Raw genomic sequence first — 22801 nt, 5'->3', positions numbered from 1 at the left:
TTAACCAGAGTCAAGGTAAATGACTTCAACCTTCCCCTTGTGATCAAGGATGGTTGTCCATCTGTCCACCGCAGTCAGCAGAGTGGTTATACAAGAATGACTCTTCCCGAAACCATGCTGTTGGTGTGAAAAGAAGTTTTCGGATAATTAATAGTCGTGTATACCGTCGCATATCAGTGACTCCACAAGTTTTGAGGGTGTAGAGAGAAGTACTACCGGTTGGTAGCTTGAAGGTTTTCTGCGTCAACCTCCTTTGAAAATCGGTGTGATGTGAGCCAGCTTTCAAATGTCCGGTAATGTACCTCGGCTTAGCGAGTGTGAGAACATCACGCTAAGCGGTGTTGCCAGAATTGAAGCTCCTTCCCTCAGTATAGCAGAATGAACTATATCCTAACCGGGAGAAGTGTCCTTTTTAGATGCTGCAGTTTCCTGTACACTTAGTCAGAGCTCAGATTCATTTCGAAAAGCCCTGTGGAGTTGCAGATAGAGCTTTCATCAATATAGTTAGTGTGGGTCGGTTGAAATATCCTAGGGTATTGTTCAGTCAGAAGGTTAGCCGCGTCACTGTCGTTGTTATTGGGGCCTTTAGAAACTAGCAGTTGTGAAACTGCAGTCTTTGCTTATCGAAGAGGAGCTGCATGACGAAATAAGCTTTTCGGATTAGGGACAAATTTATCGATAAGCTTTATCTGGTACTGACGCCTGTCTTATCTTATTGCCTTTGTGCATGTGCTTCTTATTTGTTTGTATTGCCTGTATGCACCGTTGTTAGCAGTTCGTTTGTATTCTGCCCAACAGTGCCCTTTGAGGCTAAGCAGACGAAGAGTGCGGTTCATGATGATTGTAGGTTGCTTGTAGCTTTTGTGGACCAGTTGCGGAACTGACTGCCTTGTAGCACATAAGATCGTGTGCAGTAAGGAATCCCAATGAGCATCCACATCGAGTAGAGGGTGAACATCACAATCCACATGTTGCAGATATTCCTGTGGAGCTGATACACTCAACTGTTTGAAATTCCAGTGCATGTTGTTGGTGGGATATCTTAGCTCAGTCTTGCTGACAAAACGGAAGCTACAACTGCGCGATCGCTTTTCCCCAGAGGAGCCAAGATTTAGAGGTTGTCAACTAGAACTTCTTCGTTTGTATATACCCAGTCCAAGCGCGATGGTATCTGACTGTTTCTCTAACGTGTTGACGACTTTGTATTTTCGTATAATCTCAAATCCTCAGTGGGGTTGAAGGACCGAGCTTCAGTAGAGTTTTCACCTCCTATGTGCGTATTTTCAACGAAATTAACTCTGGGGAGATTGAAGTCCCCTAGAATCAGAAAATGAGTGTATCCCAGACGATTGACGTACTTGATGTCAGCCGTGGGCTTCCTGTGGATGACCCCAACTAGGCACTTCGAAGTGGTAGACAATCTTACTGAGCACCATACAGATTCATCAAGACTGATAAACCCATGGTTGTCTACTTGGTATGCCTCCGGGCAGGATCGTATGTATACGGCTACTTCACCCGCAATTCCTGTTTTTCTGTCGTTGCGAAACAAAGACATCCCGGGTATTGCTAGCTCCTGGTCCGAGAACGGAGAAGATATCCAAGATTCAGATATTCCTTATTAGCATTGCTGAGTTCACGTAGCTCATCCATTTTGTTTGGTAGACTCACGGCGTTCATGTATAAGCAGTTTATGCCTTCAATTTGAAACGCGTGAGATTCTTCCTCTTTGTCTGTATGAACCTTACGTGAATGAACAGGTAGCCTACCTATCGAAGAGTTGCCGAGTTGGTAGGCCCTGTCCCTCACACGTTTTTAATCATCTAGACAGTCCACAAGTGGGATGGTTACCTCCAACTTGCCTTTGTGCTTTATCCTGGCGTCATGTGGTCTATCCGGGTGCATATGGATTCCAGTTGGCAACCGACGTCTGTTGGTACGAAATGCTTTCAGAGTTGCAGCCGCCATATTGGATGATAGGAAAGTTATCCACACTAGCCGGGGTCTAGGATCTCCGTTCTTCTTGGCTAGTCTCATCACATGTTGAGTCAGTATGTTTTTGAGCCTCAAGGATTGCTTGATGAATTTCCATTCCCTAACATCAGAGTTTGTTTGACTAGGGTCCGTGTTTTCCGGCACACCTAGCACAATCATATTTCTTCCGCGGAAAAACTCGCGAGATTCTTTAGGGAACTTCCGGATGAGCTCGCGCTCAGAATACGGTATGTCGGACAATACACTTACGTTCCCATCGGATATCAGTAAATGACTAGCTTGCGGGACATTCTCTATGTCGGTAGCATTCTTAAGTGTTACACGATGTAGCCTCGGGTGAACTTGGTGCTTAGATTCCTTTCCCCGAGTGAGCCGCGTGACCGTCAAGAGCTCTATTCTAGCAAGTTCAAGCTTCTTGTTCAATTCTCCCCAAGGCATCCTGCCATTTTTTCCCTGCAAACCGAGAGGAAGGTCAAGGTTGGCTTTGAGGTTCATGATTATGAGAGAGTCACCATGAACCGTTATTGTTTTCCCAGGTTTTCCGGTGCGTTCAGGTTCAGCACCTTGTTGTTTGGAGGTCTAAGCATGTTTCTGATTCCTAGGCTGTTTGATGGCTAGACGGACAATCTTGAGGTTAGACTGTGCGGCAAAGTCACCAGTTGACGTCCGTACAATCCTTGAGATGTTCAGCCTAGACGGTGACGCCTGGTTATTTTTAGTCCTGTTACCGTGAGTCCAATCACCTACAGAGTTTTTGGGGACAACTGTTGCATCTAAGGTCTCTATGCTGGGAGACCCGAGTTTGCTGAAGGAGTCTATTACCTTCGACGGTATGATGGTTCTGAGTTTCAGCATGTCATCACTAATACTAATGCATGTTCCGTAGGTAGTCGACCCGTCGACATTCCTCTTCTTGTTTTCATTGTGCGTCCTTGTTTGTTCACCCGCTTTGTGACTGTCTTTTTCCAAGTTTGCTGGCAACTTATTCCGCAGACCTGTCAATCGGACAATAAAGTGACTCAGCAAAACTACAGCATCCGTGTTGCACGTGACACATACCCACATATTATCCGACTTGCTGAGTCTGTTGAAAGCAGTTGCTGTGAGATCTGTACACGCTTCATGCAACCAGCCTTTGTGGTTATCGCACTGCATGCCGGATATAACAGCAAAACGACATCCAGGTTGTTTGCACGAATTTTTCATGACCATATTGATGTAAACTGAATTAACGATGATAGCAAAAGCCTAAACCGTTAAAATATACTAGAAACGGGCAAAACGAATGAGATAAACTGAACTAGCCTTTACGTGAAAAAACTGAAAAAAAACGAACGGTTAGCTGAGGCAAAACCACAGTTAACTATTAAATTGGGTGAAACTCAAAAAAGTAATCTACCGAACGTATAGCTCAGAATAGATCCTTTCGATCAGAAATGTACTTTTGTTACGTAAAAACACAGCAAAAGCTTGAGAAATGCAAATCACGTTAGGACTAAACTTCACGTTCGAAAACCACTAGCAATCGACAGTAAAAAGGATGTTCCTGTAATTCAGGGAACAACACTGCCATTTTAGGATAGATCAAAACGATCATTTCAGTAATTAACAACCAAACCATGTAAAATTAAGATTATAGCCAGAAAGATAGGCAATCAAAAAATAACAAAATAAAACTATTCTGTAAGATCACATAATCAGCCGAAAACTTAGAAGAGCATTGATTGCAATAAGAAGTAATAACAGTTCTCAGATAAAAATAGCATCGGAATATGAGACTGAAACGGACAATAGGACAAATTTACATTTAGATAAGAATAGAGCTACGATATCCTATCCCAGATTTCTTACACAAGTGACAGGTATTGTCAATCATAAATGTGAATAACAAGTATTCACTCCATTCACCAACAAATTGGAGTATGCATGGTGAAACTTGAAAGTTTTTGTTTTGTTGTAATCAAATGTACCGTCACTGTAAAAAGGAACTGATTTAGATCAAAAATTAAGAATCGTAGTTTGATACTCAAACAGCACTTGTTTCCTGTCAAATTACTCATTAGGCTTTCTCTTGAACTTTAGAGAGTTTTGTATGAACTCTAGACGATCCACTTTGACTTGTCAGTTTCGGTTGGTGAGTAACGCTGATCATTCAATTAGTTGCATACAGTTAAGGTCTGTGACACCCAACTCGTCTGTCTTCATATCCATCTATTTTGCACTCCCAACTGTAACTACCTAATTATATATCATTTTACAATAAGTTAAAATGCATATTAAATTGAAAATATAGATTAGTGTGGGCTGACTGTGATGCAGAACAAAGCCATCAAATGGTGTTAATTCAGCAGCAAATTATGTAGGTTGGGTGTTTGTGCAATTCTAGATTATTTTAGCCGACTGATGCTATTAACCATTCATGCTATATAAACTTATTATGTCAGCCACAGTCCCAACCAATAGTTCTACCAATCCTAGGTAGGTCATTCACTGTGTGGATAAAGCCGAAACTTAAATACAGATTTTTGAAGCGCTTATCGTTCAAAGGGGAATTTTTATATCTAAAGATTAACTTTTACATGGGAACTTCTATGAAGATTGAGGTTTAAGGTACGATCTATTCACCCTTTTGTAGTTAAAGGAAAGTTTATTCATAATTCGGTAATTTCGATTTATATTATTAGTCATAATGTTGATACTAGATAAAAAGATAAATGAAGACATCGATAAAAATTATCAAGTTATCGACATTTTAAAACACTGCGTACATTCGCTGTATGTACCAGTGAAATCTCACTCTGTCCTAACCAAATTATTCGGCAGGGGGTAGCCTAGTGTCGAAAAGTTTGTCGGTCCTCTTCAAGGCCGAAGACAGCCGACGTTCATTAAACAATTGCGTGCCGTAAACAGGCTCATGCGGCAGTGGTCTCATTTTGTTTCTCGTACCTACTTTTATTGACACATTTCTGTAATGACGTTTGTGCTATATGGTTACTGAAGCAGCCATGGTGTTCGTAAATGATGAAATTGTAATCAGCGTAAGGTGCTGAGCTGTGGGCGTGACTTAGACGTATTCTGGGAGTTCCCGCCACTCCCAACTCAAGTAGGCGCTCGATCAACCATACTGATCACCTACACCAGTGGTATACATTTACATTCTGTCGGTGGGCTCTCCAGTTTCTTACTTCAGCCTTACTTTCAATTTCTGTATCTATTCCACCATGATACACTTCAAAACCCGTGGTTTTGTGTTTCGGTAGTTTGTTTGCATATTCTATCGTTACAGTCGACCGTGGTATTAGTAACTCGTGTGATCTTTGCCCACTGATCAAAGCACCCATGTTTCGTTCTCCGTAAACACTTACAACTTTCTGAGCCTTTACATACAATCATCGCGGTACCATCCTGTCCTTTTTTCTTTCGTCATCAAGTATATAGCACAAATCTATGGAACCTCTACACCGACGTCAGACATATTCCTGAAGTGTGCGTTTGTCAGTGTCACAGCTTATACGAAGCGCCTTTATCTTGTTCATTCATAATAACTGAGGACTTGTTGGTTAGTTGCATTACTTGAATCTATTTAATGCTAAACTAATGTATTTCTATGAACATTTCATTGCAAATATTTCTGATCCACTAATGTATCTTTTAAATAACGCAACTGGTGTAGAACACTATATGTACACCCAAATGCCCTGCTACGGCCGAGATTGGGGGGAGTCGGCTCTCCCTCTGGAGGTGTTCTCACATAGCCACTTTCATACATCCACTGCCGGGGAAGTCCTATTCACTGATTTCTCTCCTCATTACTGTTGTTTACTAAATGGAGAGGACAAAAAGAGAATGTTCGGCGCTTTGCCCCGTTGGTGGATATGGAGAATCCACCTGAGGGAGTTGGAAAACCCTCATTCTAGACCAATCGTGCACATGAGCTCAATGATCCCGAAGGAACAAGTGGCGTATAAACCAATTGTTGGTCACCGACTGCCATGGGAGTGCATCTCTGCCTTGTGGATCGAACATTTAGGTCATAGGCTCCTAGTGTTTCCCTAAGAAAATCACCTGCTTCGGCTCGGACACCCGGGCAGTATCCCAGCCCTTACCCAAATAAAAAATTCGCCCATTAATGATCATGCTTCCAAGAGTAGCGTGTAATTGTCACTACAGAAATAAATTACGATCAAACAAGCGTGAATCCAGACAGCTAATAGATCCGTACTTACATGAGTTATCAGCATTTGTCCATTTGTGCTGTTAAGAGTTATACTTGTCAATGGTTGACACATTGATGAACTTAATACGCTGAGGCATGTTAATGCTGATAAACTCGTGAACGAATCATAAAGGCTAATTATAACCACTGTTGATCAGCCATCTTTATAGACCGAGTGGTTAAGCTTAATTCACATACTAATCCAAACTACGATATGTCAGTGAATGTGAGTGTCAAATAGCTTGGTAAAAAAAATGGCATGTTAACACAGGTAAGACCTACTGAAAGCTTTGGTAAACGTGAAAGTCATTAGCGTCTCAGGCTGTCACACCAGTTTAAAATTAAGGTCTGATAGTAGATAGAAATTAACGGGTTTATGCTACAAGATAATCCTAAACTACGATGGTTGGTTTGTTACAGGACTGCTTGATCTGAATAACCTTGCGTTAAAGTCATGTTATTATCCACAAAACAGAACTTTAAGAAGATATGGTAAACCTTCTAGATTGATATGATAGGTTATTCACAGTAAAACCAAGTTCTATCAGGTCCATTATTCAGTCCAAAGATGCCACAGATCTTCAGAGTCTGACAACGCTTTTGTCCGTACTACCTTTATTACCGAAAAAATACCATCCCAATCAAACCAGAAGTCACGGATAAAGATGTTCAAAGTTATATTTAGAAGGTTGTCGATGTTTTGAGAAGCGTTTGATGTTAACTAGCTAGTTGTTACGAGGGTTGCTAGTACGATATAGCCTATGGTGATCTAACGCGGATGAATAACTGAGAGTCTTCACCTAGTGTGTGTCCAGGACCAGACCCAATTCGTTACCCTTGGTTGATGAGTGAACCAATATTGACTTACAGTAATGTAAACGACGATTTTAGTATCAATATCTTTCATTTTTATTACGTCGAGGAATATTCTCCCGAAAATTCCAAGAGAGTATAAAAATCAAGGCAAAGTTATTTTGTTTTTGAAGTTTTACTTCATGTGTCTGGTCGTCTTTTATTGGAGCCCTCCACCAGAAAGCCTAGAACTCATATCTTGTTGGAAACTTAGAAGGTCGAATCTTAACTATATTGGAAGTAGATGATAAGGACTCCGATTACGTAACCATCAATCCTCACCAACGTTGGCTGATAATTCTATGCTTTACTTTTGAGTCAAAACGCACGCTATTTAAAAAAACGGTGGTATTATCCGTAGTCGTGTTAAATCTACTGTTTTGATCGTAAATTACTCATCAAAACTACTGTGTCCACCTTAAATGAATTTATTTTAGTTAACGTGATATTGTACTTGTGTTTATTGACTTTGCTTCTGCGTATTTATTACATCAAACATACTTGGTCGACTTTGACTTGATTTGTTTGGTGAAAGTTTGAATTTTTTGCATATCCATTTTTGTGTTACCATTTTTAGTTAATTTTTAGGATGGTCGGCTCTACCCACAAACGTGTAAAACCATATTACTTATTTTTGTTGGGAAAAGGGATGCAATGTTATGAGTGTAAGAATTGATTCAGTAAGATGTTTACCCGCTCAAACCTCACTGCCTATAAAAAATGCTCAAAGCCCAACTTTCAATGGCTCAGTATGTCTTATTGCTTGGTCTAAATATTACTCGTCCAAGAAGCAGTTAGCTTTCTGGTGTTGGCTGACGAAAAGGGTACTGATAGCTAGTAATGCGCCAGTGCCTTAGGTGCCATTACGGCACGTGTCAAACAAACAATTGTGCAACACGCTACAGGAATTTCTATCTCAAAACAACTAATGAGCGATACACCATTAGGCCCTGGTATCCAAGTCGCTGCATCAGCGACTGATGACCTAGACAAAACCATTATCATTCCGGTTATTTCTAATGCGAATACTGCGATGGTAAATGAATAAGGCGGAGACACAGGAGAGAAGGAAATATAGCCAAAAATAGAGCCCGTTCAGTTGAAATGTCATGGTAGACTCACATTCAGAGTTTCAGACCACTCTACCAAAGTCCAAAAGTAAGACAATGTTTAACCCTGTCGCAGGTGGAAAATATTCGGCCTCAAGCGTTTTCGTGTGTCATTCTCTCGACTCCAACGACACTATCACAAGAAAAATTAACAAGAAACTCACAAAAGTTAACAGCCAGGATCTGACATTGCGACGAAAAGCCGTGTGCAGGACCTTCAAGGAAGTTAAACCCTTTATTAGTTTAATTATTTTAAACCTAGAAGAGTCGAAAGACCATGACTATATTAAAAGGTATGCACACAAACTGTAGTCAGTAAAATACGACATCAGAATTGTACTGCCTGAAGAGATTTCAGGGGTAAATATTGAGCAGGTAATAAGACTCGGTAAGTGGGTTAGAGGAGAGACCCAACCAAGAAGGGTCTTGAAGTTGGTACTGTGTAAGTTTGATGAAACAGACAGAATATTGAACAATGCATACAAAATTGGTGATTCAAATATTCTTATCCAACAAAAATGGCTGCTTGAGGACCAAATCAAGTAGGAGAATGCCGTTACGGAGTTAAAAACTCGGGAGCTAAATGGCGAAACGAAACTTACGATTAAAGTTTTCCGGTTCAGGTCTTGGAAGCCAATGCTTCCGAAACCTGTACGGGTATAACAATTAACTCCCAAAACACCTTAAACGTGTACTACACAAACGTCCATAGTCTTCGAAATAAAACGTCCGATTTAAGTTTGATAGTGTATGAATTAAGTACCGATACATTTGTTGTCACAGAAACTTGGCTAACCGTAGATATGGGTTGTTCTACAATTATTGCAGACTACACCTGTACTAAAATTGATAGTTACAGGTCGCAGCGGAGGAGGCAAAATATTATATATTAGGGACCACTTTCGTATACAATCAGTCATATCTCAGGCGTGAATTAGGTGGTATATTTTAGGTAGCATGTTGTACGATTATGTTGAGACACGGGTTAGTAATTATAGGAGGAATAAACCGCAGTTCGAGATGTCTTGGTGACGACTTTATCTTAAGATACATCTTTCCTTGGGACAAGGCAGAATGCTGTCTCATCATTGGAGATTTCAACGAACCACATATCAACGGGATAGAACTGACAGCTGTAGGTGGGGGTTTTGATAACGACATTCTATCAACCATTATTCAGTGTGCACGTGTACAATGCATCGCAAAGCCGACAAATACTGACTTGGAACGTGATTTGTCATTGTTGAGCATTGTACTCACACGCCACTATGACGATGTCATCAGCATTCAGCACCTTGCCCCACTAAGGAATAGTGATCACGTTGTACTTTACGTTAAGTTCCGGACATATGGTATACACTGTCCCAATACCTAGCGAGCAAATATTCCTGTAATAGAAGACTGTGCCATCTCGACTGACTGGTCAGTCAATGCGGTTAAATCGATCGAAGACGAATGGAATAAGTTTAAGGCTATATTCGAGTACGTGGCATCACCGTTTATATCATGGTCAACTGGTAAGCTATCACGTAGCCCTCCATTGATTTATAAGGAAACCCAAAAGCTGTTGAATCGTAGGAAACACATATGAGACTTATTCTTATCAACAGGATACGAATCATTCAAGTGTGAGTACAAAAAATCCGGGATATATGTAAAAAGATCATAGATAGATGCCGTATTATTTACGAGAGACACATGGAATATGGTAGCCGTACTTCTCCGAAATGATTGTCTCACTATGTTAAACGTAGAACAAAACACTGTGATGGTCTCCCCCCATTACTGTTATACAAAAATTCCGGCTTACTAGCTGAGAATTTATTGAACTATTTTGGCGAAGTCTACTCTACATATATTGCTAAAATCACTTGTCCTAATTACGCCGAGATACCAGACACAGGACCTGTACTTGTAACTGAGGAAACTGTTTTTCCGTTGATCACTAGCTTCAAACTTTGTAGAATACCGAACCCTGATGGGTTACATCCACGGCTGCTGTCATCTTTTATGGACATTATTTCAAGACCACTCTCAACGCTCTTCAATATGTCCGCTTCACTTGCTCAACACCCAAGAGATGCCATGATCGGTCTTATATTTAAGGATGGACAGAGACACATCGTATCTAAATGCCGGCCTGTCAGTCTAATCAACACAGCCGTTAAGTTACTTAAAAAGATAATTCGGGTTAAGGTACTAAATCACATAGATTCATACAATCTGTTAACTCCCGAGCAACACGGGTTTCGGAACAAACATTCATGTTTGAACAGCATGCACCATCTTTGGTCCTCTACCTTTCCTTCCCTACGTTAATGAATTGCCGCTATTGACTAGATCGCTAACATTATTGTTTTAGGATGATGTCGAAATCTGTAGAACATTAAGAATTGAGGCTGGTCATTATGGTATTCGAGCTGACTTGAACGAATTAATTAGAAAAGCTCGATTTAGGGGCTTAGAAGTTAATTCTAGGAAGAGTGTGCTCTTGCTGATCGGACACGGAAACAGTTACCACTATAAAATTTATGGTACATCTCTTCCTCGCGTGCAGTAACATAAGAACTTAGAGATAATGGTAAGTTTCGACTTAAAAGCAACTACTCATTGAAACGCAGCAGTTGCCAGAGTTTTGAGTGTTATGGTCACTTAGCCGCGAACTCAAATGCTTTGACAAACAGATGTTTCAAATTTTGTATACCACCTATGTAGGACCACACTTATAGTACTGTATCCAAGCAGTTGGCCCATGCTTTATTAGGGATACAAACCCACTTAAGCGTGTTCAGCGTACGGGAACAAAATTGGTGAAGGGTCTTTCTAAACTCCCTTGCGATGAGGGCTTAAAATGCCTAAACATTTTCCCTTTGTCGTAATGTAGGACGCGAGGTAACCATATATTGGCACTTCGTATCCTTAATTACGATTTGGGTGTTAAAATTTCTTATCGTTATGCTCCTTCCAGCACAATAATCTCCGACGTCATAGCAAGAAGGTCCACAAACGGCGATCTAATAAACTTATGGTAGGTTCCCTCTTTCTCATCAAGCGGTCAATGACTGGGACGCCTTGACCGAACAGGTGGTATCAGCCCCATCAGTGAACATTTTAAAGGAGAAGCTAGACCTACACTGGAAGGCATACTGTTAGGATTCACACAGGTCCGCCAACCTACTCTCCTTATTACTGAAGAAATGAAACTTACCACGCACTGATATAAAAAGTAAAAACAAATAGTGGAGTACTGATAAATTGTATTTTAAGCATAAGAGACTCCTTCAATTAACTTAAGACTGTACAATACATGCGTATAAGCGGAACTAAATTGTTTATCTAACTTAGTGAAATAACTTCTGTCCTCACATAGCAACACACAGTTTTGAATAGTGTGCAAGTATGAGTAAGATAAAATATGCAACAGACGTGGAGAAATCAGTCATAACAAGTAATTTTGAAGCGCGTGGCTGGACAGTTGTACATCCTGATGAGGATTGGAATATTTTTTGGGCTTCTGTTCAAAGCATACGCATGCTCTTTAGCAACGAAACATCATATAGATTATCAGATAACCAGGTTTCAACGATAAATAAATTGCGCTAACTAATTCAGATTGTAAACCACTTCCCAAACCATTTTGAACTTACCAGAAAAGATCTAATGGTCAGAAATATTAAAAGGTACAGACGCGAATTGCAGAAGGAGGGAAACCCGTTGGCTGTAAAAGATGATACTGGAAGATATTTCTTCTTGGATTTTATACCGGTCACCTACATGCTGCCACAGGATTATAACCTGTTTGCAGAAGAGTTTAAACGCAAACCCTCTTCTACATGGATAATGAAGCCTAGTGGGAAAGCCCGTGGAGTCGGTATTTTCCTGATTAATAAACTCTCTCAACTTAAGCGATGGTCTAGAGATGGGAAATCTGGTTTAATTGGTGCAACACCAGCTTGTAGAGATTCTTACGTTATATCAAGGTATATCGAGAACCCACTATTAATTGGAGGCAAAAAGTTTGACCTGCGCCTTTATGTCCTTGTTACTTCGTTCAGGCCTCTTAAGACATACGTGTATAAGCTTGGGTTCTGCAGGTTTTGCACGGTTAGGTATAATTCGGATGTCAGTGAGCTAGATAATATGTTTGTTCACCTGACGAACGTTTCAATACAAAAGCATGGAATTCATTATAACAGTATTCATGGTGGTAAATGGACAACAGAGAATTTTCGCTTATGGTTGCAGGGAACGAAAGGAAAACCCGTCTCCGACAAGCTGTTTGATGAGATCCATTGGATAATAGTACATTCTCTGAAAGCAGTCGCAAATGTGATGATAAACGACAGACACTGCTTTGAATGTTATGGTTACGATATCATAATTGACGACAATTTTAAGCCATGGCTTGTGGAGGTAAATGCATCTCCGTCACTGTCGGCTACAACGGCTAGTGACCGTATTTTAAAATACAAGTTAGTAAACGACGTTATTAATATCGTTGTACCCACCGGAACAGTTCCAGACGTCAAATCTAATAGAAATGTCACTAAGGAACAAATGGGACAGTTTGATTTACTTTACGACGAGGAAAAGGCATTAGAAGAATCATTTGCAGCTACGAATGCTCAACCACAAAAACAACATTCAAGTTCCTCTGGGAACGTCCCCAGTAATTCTTCTCAAAATGGACTAAGAATAAAACGTGAAAGTCGAGTGAGCATACGAAGAGGTTCTTCTACTAAGTGAGCTGTAATAAAAGTAGTATGTGTACTAAGCTGAGTTTTATATCCTCCCTTATTAATTGACACACTACTATTGGTTTCCAACTTCAAAACAACCCTTATAGAACTGAAATTATACCATGGATTTTTACTGCTAAGGTTAAACTCGTCCAGATAAAGTTGATATGGATCTGGAAATTCACCTATAGTAAATCGCTACCGCACAATAAAACTGTTAGAATACTAAAATCACTTAATTCCAGAACTAAGATATGTTTATTTATTGCGAACTAGTAAACAAGTCACAACCTCCAATTTCAGAAATTTATGAAACTTGTCAGGTAGTGTACAATCGTACATTTGAAGTCAGGGTTACACATTGCAGAGAACAGAAAATTAACTTCAAAAGGCAATCTGTCATAATGAAGACTTTGACTCAAAAACTTAATTAGGTAAATTATTGGGAAGTCCCAAAACACTAAACAAGTACCTCTTTTTGAATTCCAAATGTGAGGTAAACTAAATTCAAATAACTGAACAAGGATATATTGGTTTTATGTAATATTTGAAGAAATACTATGAAGACTGTCTTGAACTGAGAGGTTTAAGCTCATTTATAAACCACTTTGAAACACGATAAAGAATAACAAATTAGTTACGTATGTAAAATACGTGTGCTTAGTATTTAATACGGTAGGTCTAAATAATACTCCCTGTAAAACATAGATTGGTCCACTAAATAAATAAATCTAGTAATCAAAAAACTTCCTACATATAAATAATACCAATAAAAGTATATCTTAGACACCTGGTAGTAACGCTTAAGCATCTGTATCAATAAAGTCACAATGTTACTCTAAAGATAATAGGGACATCATGTATTCAATCCCATACGTCTATAGGAGTATATACCTTGATAGGTGAGATATATGTATAGGAATGGAGGATACAGTAAGCATTTACATCTACTACCTTCAGTCGTGTAACAATCATGAACCACTCCCGCTCTAGTGCGAGGCAAATTACGTATGTACAACTGTATTCCCAATGTTGGTACATTTTTAAGTCAGTCACTACCACCAGTATTACTTCTAGTTATTTGACAGCCTGAGGTTCGACTTTCTTCAAAGTTTCTCTCAATATGGGAGGACTGTTGAAATATTTGGTGGTCAAGTAACACGTGACTTATGAAGTTTTTAATTCTCAATAATAGAGACTAGACCGAAATCTTAATGCTGTGAAACTATTTTACGGATACAAACATGGTCTTGCTGCCTTTATCATTTTCATTTAAACGCACTGTGATATTTAAATACTTAGGGTTTATTCAACCTCAATCGAATAAAAATATATAACGGAGGCAATGCGAGCTATCGGCCTGAGTCTGTGAGTACAAACGTTCATTCGAGTTTGCAGAAAAGTCCTCTCGATGAGCACCAATAAATAGAAATACGACAATCAATACAGCAATCCTCCTTAGTCGTATAAAGAACCGAACTAAACCAGCTAATCCGTGCTAAAATCCTGGAGTACGAAAAGCACCAAAGGGTTCTATACAATAAAAGTATTTAATATGTCTTCACTAATAATAACTTTAATCTATGATGTCATAACTAAATGAAATTCTCGGAAATATAATGGGAAAATCAAAGGGTTTTGCGACTTATAATAACTTAGAAAGACAAATGATTATTCCATAGAATTTCATGACAGACAACAAAAGTGTAACGAATGTCGAGTGGATTACAATGAACGGGGTAAAAATGCATAAAAAGTTAGTTTTGCCACCTTTTAGTAGCTTTAAAGGCTGGTCCATGACCTGGAACAATGTAGTCAAAGTTATCGATAATGAATTCTCTGTTTTTTTGTTGAATGCTTACATCGTTACTAGATGAATGCCACAAAGATGGATCAATAATATCTTGCTCACATTCAAACAAGTCACCCACTATGGCAACACGACCGAATTGGTCAATATCCTCCACAATGACTGATATGTCTGACAAAGTGTGCCCAGGTGTAGATATTATGTGAATCAAGGAGTCGATCTCATAAGGCGTTTTGAGAATACTGAAGCAATCTTTAAGACCTTGAACTTCGAAATTCTCGCCCACAATCCGAGTAGAGTTTGGGAATATATGTAAGCTTCCAATATGATCGACGTGATCGTGTGTACAAACAACAAAATCAATATCGTAAGGATTTACTCCACGAGATGAGAGCTGAGAAAGAAGCCACTGCGAATCCCATGGACTACCAGGGTCAACAAGAATCAATTTAGGTCCTCTTAGTAATGATATCGTACATGCAGAACTAAAGTAGTGATCTGAAATACGCCTTGTCCACCCAATACGAATAAAGTCAATCGAGTATTTCATTGAATATGTGATGAATATAGACAGATGACTACAATTCGCCTTATTCAATCTGATGTATTAGCTGAAAATCAAAGGATAAAGAAACGTCTACTGTAATGGTATTTATTATGTGTTTACAATAAAGAAAATACATTATGCCAAAGAATGATTAACGGACGCTTAGTTGCATTGATTAAAAATTTTACTTGGGAAGTTAATAACTATGCAAACATTGAGATGACACAGCAAACAAAATACATGTTAACAGTGGTCCTGTCTGTCGAACATGTTCACTAAAGTTTTTTGGAGGTTAATATGCATTATAAACTCAACGAAAGCGAAAGAATGAACGAGTTTGATACGAAAGAAGAGAATACGGCACTTAAAAACAAATACTTGATAGCAACTCATGAATGAAGCAAAAAAGTAGAATAACTGTCATTAGATTTGTTTTTGTTTAAGATTATGTTAACAATAAACGAATTATCTAACCTTGGGAGCGATTAACTAATATCACTTCTACATACATTTCGTCTACACGGACAGCTCCTCTCAATATATTACACTTACCATTTTTAATTCTTATTCTATGCGGCGACGATGAATATGCATCACTGATAGACATCAATAAGATAGCTAGAGTAAAACACGTCTACGCCTTAACATCCGACAGGTAAGAATTTAGTTGGTACTTCCATTAAAATCTGTAAGCCATTGGTTATTCTAGCTGTTGGAAAACACAGAATTTATACACACTATTTACACTTTTATCCAACAGTGAGTAGTCGTAACGACCAAGACCATGAATTGACTTAGTTATGTTCAGCTTTCTCATAATCACGTCGACTATAATTAACATATTGACTCAAGGTGGACGATAACTTATTACGTATAGCTAGGGAAACTCAACCGAGGTTTAAAGCCTCGTGAAACGACTCACTACATATAACAGCTATTTAAAACCTGGCAATTGTATTGAAGGTTGCATAGTTCGGCTATTTACAAACAGTAATCAAAAGGTACGTACGATCAAATACCCAAGATGTATAAATGTCATATTATACACGCGGAATTAGAAAAACAAATCCCAAAGATCCTTAGGTTTTAACTCAGTTTTTTGGAATTCATGTCCTTTCTGTGCCTTCAATGAGATTTACTGCGTCGTTTGTGTACTTTGGGTCGGCCAGAGAACACCCAAGGCAGAAGCCTAACTCGGAAAGTCGAATAGAGTTAAGTCTGTGCCTGTTAAATTGTTGACCAATGGTGGTTAACACTATTGGTAGATATAACACCCTATAATTAATTCAGTTATCAACACCACATACTATTGAGAATTATGTAAATAAGAATAGTGTCGTTAGACATATAGTATATTTACTTCCGAATTTATGTGCTAGACACTAGCACGCAGTCAGATGGGAAATTTGTGAAGTCTGCAAACGGTGGCTTAGTGGTCAAGGCGTTTAATTCTCAGTCCTATGTTCAAACTCTGCTCTGGGCAACCTAGTAGTATTATTAACACATACTCCAAATGTGGATCATACTTAATTACCTGATGAATGAGTCAATCTGATTAAAAAGAATTTACTAAACTTACTACTGTTTTTTGTTCTAGAATCAAGAAAAATAGGATCGATAAATCTTTAGTAATGCCTGAAACTTTCTTGCTTTCATGAACTTGTCATTACAGACCTTCGGTTCTGCACAGCTTTTAATCGAATTGATTTTGTGCTCACTGGGGGACAAATCATCGTCTTCATTATGAAGAACAATAATCGAAAATAATCCGTAAGAATTATTCTGAAGTGCCGTATCACAACAGATACCTCAGCTAGTCAACCTAGTTATTTCTGATGGCTATATTTGAATCATAAAATCCAAACCCCCAAGTTATGCCACTTCACTGTTTCAGGTCTTTCACGGCCTCAAATAGTTTTATAAACGTTAGTGAAGAAACTTTAATGTCCTAATCGTATTTCAGCCAGATCATGCGTGACAGAAGCATTGGATTACATTGGTCGAAGTGTCCCTTGGAATGTTCCAAATAGGATTCCAGTTTACAATTGAACTATTTCCTTCATCAATAGTCCAACCAACACATCACAGACAGGGACTTTTTCAGATCAAAATTAATTGCAACTATTACAGCAAGCGAATTTGAAATTTTATCTGGAATATTAAAGGCTTGGTCGTTTGTTCTCTAAACGAAACACAAACCAGTCCCACATAGTGAACGGTGTGAGATGAAGAAAAACGATTTTTATATGACAATGCGTGTATCCAACATGTATTGGGTTCCCAATATGTCAATAATATCCACTAAAAATCTGTCATAATTGCTTGCCGCAATGAGTGATAGTTAAGAAATGAGAAGTGTCACTTGGTACTTCTCTCTTCTTATTACCACTATTAATTTATGTTCATGAGTAACCCCTATTAGCATTCTCACAACTCTACGGCAGCGATCTTATGGCAACGAGATGAAATAGTTCCTTTAATAAACAGGAAATGGTAAAAGTAGAAATTTTATTCATTTAGTTTCAGGATAACGTATTTTATAACTTATTTATACTCGGCAAAGTATAAACAGATACAGCAAAGTAAAACGAACGCGAAGCGGTCCCACCAATTGAGATTATAGCACAGAAAAAATACAACTAAAATGGGAAGACGATACAATGAGTAGGGATATGGGTTTTCTGAAGATTTATGTGTGGTCAGAAATTTTTAAGTATATTTCTAAATACTAGTTTATTTAACTTATTGTAATGAGTGAAAAACAAACTGTAGTTCATGATTATTCGAATTTATCAGGAACGGCGACAAGGCATTCCATCATAAGGCTTTAAGTAAGGATGAAATATGTAATGTTTGTGATATTTTACATAAAGAAAATTCATCTACTTGTTTTCATACATAACTGGATCCAAACTCTTGTTGTAAGCTAAGGTTTTGTCAAACTTCATTGAACCAATCATAATGTTTGAATTTCATCACATTTTGAAACTAGAATACATATACCTCCAAAATCCTAGTCATTAAATAAGGCAGTAAGATAAAGTTGCATTAAGGAAAACAGAGACACTAGTATTCCAAATTGATTTTCGTAATTTTTTACCAGTGGACTGTTACGAAAAGTTAATGCAATACAATAAACGATAGAAGCATAATTTACTGATTATATTTACATTCACTTTAATAAAGTAGTTAGATTATTGTGTATACATTATGTTCAGATCAAAATCCTTTAATTGCAAGAGCATCCACAAGTGCACAATATCAAGCTTGAATCCTACAAACAGTATCCAATGGTCTCCGTTTCAAATCATCTGAACTAATAGCTGGTAAGCACACCAACATAATTTTCTGCAAAACTCAGCTTTTAGTTGATCTACTCTACGAGGAACAATGTTGAAGATTACAGTGGGTAACCTTGACGACGTTAATCGTGCCAACATTTACCAGTTTCTAAGTAGGTCCGTGAAAAATGGGGACAAGGACTCTGCCATTCCAAGTGTAAAAACGTGTTACTCTGAGACAGATCTTCAAGAGCTACTAGTTCACCATTACCAGTCAACAAGCGTGGAAGCTTGAAATCTATATGGCTTGATAGTCTTTATCTCGAGTATAGTCAGTGACAAGCTGTTTATAGTTGTAACAGCTTCAAGTGTAGTGAATTCAGCTAGTTGCCTGCAGTCATTATTTGTTGAATTTTCTTGGCGGATTTATAATTCGTACCAGAATACCTGATCTGTAAGGACCAGCTCTCGCGATGTTAATAGAAGGTTAGTGCATTCATTGAATGGGACTGAGATAAAAGAAATACAAATTGTCAAAACTATCTGTATTTTTGTGACAGAAAGATGTTGGGAGTATAATAAACGGGCAAGTTATAATGCTAGAGAAGAGTTAAGATAACTCAGTTAGTAACGGACTAACCTATCCATTCACTTTCTTTTCAATAAATGGAAACCAGTTTGTAATTATGTTAATTATTCTTAATAGAGAACTTATATACCAGTTCAGTAGGCATGGTTAATGTAACGCAACATAAGCAACAATGCAAGGGTTATCAAGCTAGCAGAGCAATTAACAGAGCGTCATGATAGAGAAAATATGGAAAACTTTGAAATAACACTACCCAATTGTTAGACGAGAATGAGGTAAGGTTATCAATGAAGTAAAACCCTTTAAAACTCTAAAATAAGACACCTATTACAACTACCATATGATATGCCATGTGCATTCGATCTGAAGTGCAACGATGACATTTTGTATGTGAGCGAACGAAAAATCAAGTAACCGGGATTCAAATAAGGTAGCGTACAATATCAGCAATACAGCTATAAGGAGTTCTGAGAAATAAGTGGGATAAAATACCGGACATGTATGATAAAACTATCAAGTAACATAGGTGGGACATAAAAATCATCAATACAATTGCAACCAGTTGCATATCCATGAATATAACCCACGTGGTCATGAGCAACTGATGAACTGACTAATGACAACCATAGTGCGCTTGACCAGGTTATATTTGATATAATTAGGAGCTGAGACACTGAGTGTGGTGCTAAGTTAAATAGTTCGAACAGATTCATTTAATAAACTTATAAAGCGATGAAATGTAATAATGCGCCTATCAGTATTATAACACTGATGGATGTTTAACGTATAAACAGTTCGACAGACGAAAACACCCTGCCACTAAACACTGACATGGATGTGGCCGAGATGCAGGCTGGAAGTAGCCACGTCTAATATCCCAAATTTTGGTTGTTCGACAGTGTTACCTCGCCGATTGCCAAGTAGGTTTCCTCACTTTGTAGATGTTAATGAAGTAGTTCGACATAATTAGATACGTCACCATCAACGTTCGAATCTAGGCGTGTAGGCAATGCGTTAGCAGCCGAGTAAATCACCTGTACGATCAAGTGAAGTTTTTCAGATTTGATAGACTGCATACTGTGCTGCAGAACATATCGTCGGGCATTTCTGACCTGAGTTTAAATATGAAGCAGCTACTGTCGGAGTTTGGTGAGCGCGAACATCCTCGGAAACTCGATTGTGGACTATCAAGTCAACAGTTCCCTTTGTCATCTGAAGAGGAACTAGGGACGTTGGACGCGCACCTATAACAGAAAGACGTAAGGGACAGATTTGTAAGTCATCAACATTAATTTGATCATTTGTTCTTATTACAGATGGCCATGTTGACGCAGTTAATGGATGATAATGCTAAAACGTCAATGCGATATATTTTATCGCACATCATGACATCCGAAGTTGCCAGTCATTTCACGCTACTTGACACTTCAGAAGTGCAAGTTTTACGGCTGCATAAAAAATATATATACTTCAGGTACATTAAGTAATCGGTTCCTGTCATCATCTGTCAACGACATCGCGACTCAAGGTTATTTTCACGGCATGTGAAATAAATTACAAGAGTTATCGAAGAGCACAGGAACATGTATCTGCTAATTCGAAGTGACAACTGTTCTCTACTGTTCTATAGGTACAGTCCTCAGTGTTAACCAACATAACCGTAAGTAAAGCTTCACGTAGCTAGTTATGTAAAAAAAATTGTCATTTGCGTATCGTTGTGACTTCTTCAAATTTCAGAATTCACAAGATCGTTTTGATTCCCAATAGTCGAACAGGCGTTACGAATAGGAATAACCAGTGGAATATTTTAATGTTTAACTTCGTTCTCAATGAGCATCATTTAAATCATACTCTTACTTTCTCACTTACATGGAAAACCCTTTGACTCAGTGTTGAGAAAGCCTGTTTGGATTTAAATGCACCTGTGATTTAGTACACGTGCCTTATTAATAATGCATCAGCTGTTCTTTCTTTGCAGATTTCTCCAAGTTGTTCTAAGACTTGGCAATTAAAATTAACATACATAACCCAAGCTCCCAATTTTGGGGAAACGGCACAAAAACCCCAAAACTCCCCTTTAACCTTGGTTAAGGTCATTTGACTTCGGGAGTTTCCCCTAAATTGGAAGCTTGTTAACGATCGATGCTCTAGCATCTGCTAACTACTCCTAATTTTGTACAATATGACGTACGTTGTATAATTATTTAGGCACGTGTACTAAATTGCAAGTGCATTCAAATTAAAACAGGCTTTCTCAACACTTAGTCAAAGAGTTTCCCATACAATTGTATGGGAAACTCTTAAGTAAGTAAGAGCATCAGCGATTCACATCTTGAATATCAGCCAAACCGTGTACATTATTTAACTGAGCCTTTGCTTTTGACCGTAAGCCTTCTCAAACTACTTAGTACTGTGACTCATTTCCGGTCAGTGATATATTTTACCGACTGTTACGAAGCATTTTGAAGTAGCGGTTATTACTCGAACGGTCAAATACTTGTAAACGGAATAAAAGAAGCTTTCGCTTACTGCGCTTCCAATGTCGCAAACTTTTGCATTTGATTCTTACGGTATCTGTTTGCTTCCGCGTATTCGGTAATATCCAACTAGTGATAATCTGATTATCCCACCGCACCAACTCTAGTCATTTTCATATATATTTGTGAAATTTTATATCTTGTTATTCGAGCGGGTGAGACTGTTTCAAAAAAGTAGGGTTTCTATATATCAGGAACTATCAAATTACCAACCAGGAGGTTGGTTGCTTGTATTGTGAAAAATAATGAAATGAAAGTTCAAATGATACGAGAAGACGATTGTTTCAGGAAAGAAATAGGTAAGTTAATTAGTGGGTAATACAGGCAGTGTGACAAGGCAGAAGCGAAGAAATGAAAGTGGTGAGTGAGATGATAATAAACGAGACGGGAACTAATTACTGACACTCGATACATGTAGCAGCAGGTAGCTTATGAGATATGAATCAGGCACACCTAGTTCAAGTGGGAGGTGTAAGTTCGTAAATGACTGTGAGTTTATCAGATATCCTCTTGAAGATGTGTACTGAGAGGTGTATGGTCACTCTGGCTAGGAGGGCTTTTCAAATGGAGGAAACTCTCAGTAAGAAAAAGTGAGAGCCTTCATGGTTGTTCACTTTTATATGCGCAGTCTTTCCAGGGTTGCCTCAAGGAGCCTAGTGATGATGTAATACGCTCTCGACAGGGTAGTTGTGGGTAACTAATATGTTGTATACCATTATCAAATCACCTCTTATTCCCCTGTAGCTTAGCGACAATGATCCCAGGTGTTGGAGTATATCCCCGTAAGATTTATGTTTTAGGCCTATCACCCAATTGATTGCCTATCTCTGTATTTGGTTTAAAAAGTTTATGTCTCTTATAAAGGGAGGGGGTGCGACGACATTTTGGAATTCAAAATGAGGCTGTGAGTGTTTTAAACAGTGCTAGAGACAATTTTGAGGTGACTGCAGCAATTTTTCTTTGCAAAATTGTATAGTTATGTTTACTTTTGCTGTATCTTTTACGTAGTTTGAGACGTCTTTTAAGCTTTCTGTGGTTACTAGCCCGCTATCGCGTTGTAGCGGTAAATAAATCCCCAAAATAAATAGCACTAAGTTTTCGACATTGGATGCTGACCATATGTTTT

At 38.5% G+C, this 22801-nt stretch overlaps 2 protein-coding genes across 2 annotated transcripts; one reads left to right on the top strand and one right to left on the bottom strand.

The window, feature by feature from the left end:
• Positions 1-11545: 11545 nt before the first annotated feature.
• On the top strand, positions 11546-12918 carry TTLL1 (putative tubulin polyglutamylase ttll1; the record flags this gene model as incomplete). Its single annotated transcript, XM_012945405.2, has 2 exons — positions 11546-11748; positions 11785-12918. The coding sequence occupies exons 1-2, from the start codon at positions 11572-11574 to the stop codon at positions 12916-12918; spliced, it is 1311 nt and encodes a 436-aa protein (XP_012800859.2). The 5' UTR covers positions 11546-11571.
• Positions 12919-14469: 1551 nt separating this feature from the next.
• On the bottom strand, positions 14470-21702 carry MBLAC1_1 (Metallo-beta-lactamase domain-containing protein 1). The gene is made up of 2 exons (XM_051210294.1): positions 21668-21702; positions 14470-15332 (listed from the first exon to the last, which is right to left on the bottom strand). The coding sequence occupies exon 2, from the start codon at positions 15269-15271 to the stop codon at positions 14669-14671; it is 603 nt and encodes a 200-aa protein (XP_051070269.1). The 5' UTR covers positions 15272-15332; positions 21668-21702; the 3' UTR covers positions 14470-14668.
• Between the last annotated feature and the right edge of the window lie 1099 nt (positions 21703-22801).

Source organism: Schistosoma haematobium, chromosome ZW (assembly GCF_000699445.3).
Source record: "Schistosoma haematobium chromosome ZW, whole genome shotgun sequence".
Classification (NCBI taxonomy): domain Eukaryota; kingdom Metazoa; phylum Platyhelminthes; class Trematoda; order Strigeidida; family Schistosomatidae; genus Schistosoma; species Schistosoma haematobium.
This window is presented reverse-complemented; position numbering and strand designations above follow the sequence as displayed.

What these genes read in the sequence shown, in the direction of transcription:
- MBLAC1_1 (XM_051210294.1), bottom strand. Translation starts at nt 15,271, where the DNA reads ATGAAATACTCGATTGACTTTATTCGTATTGGGTGGACAAGGCGTATT.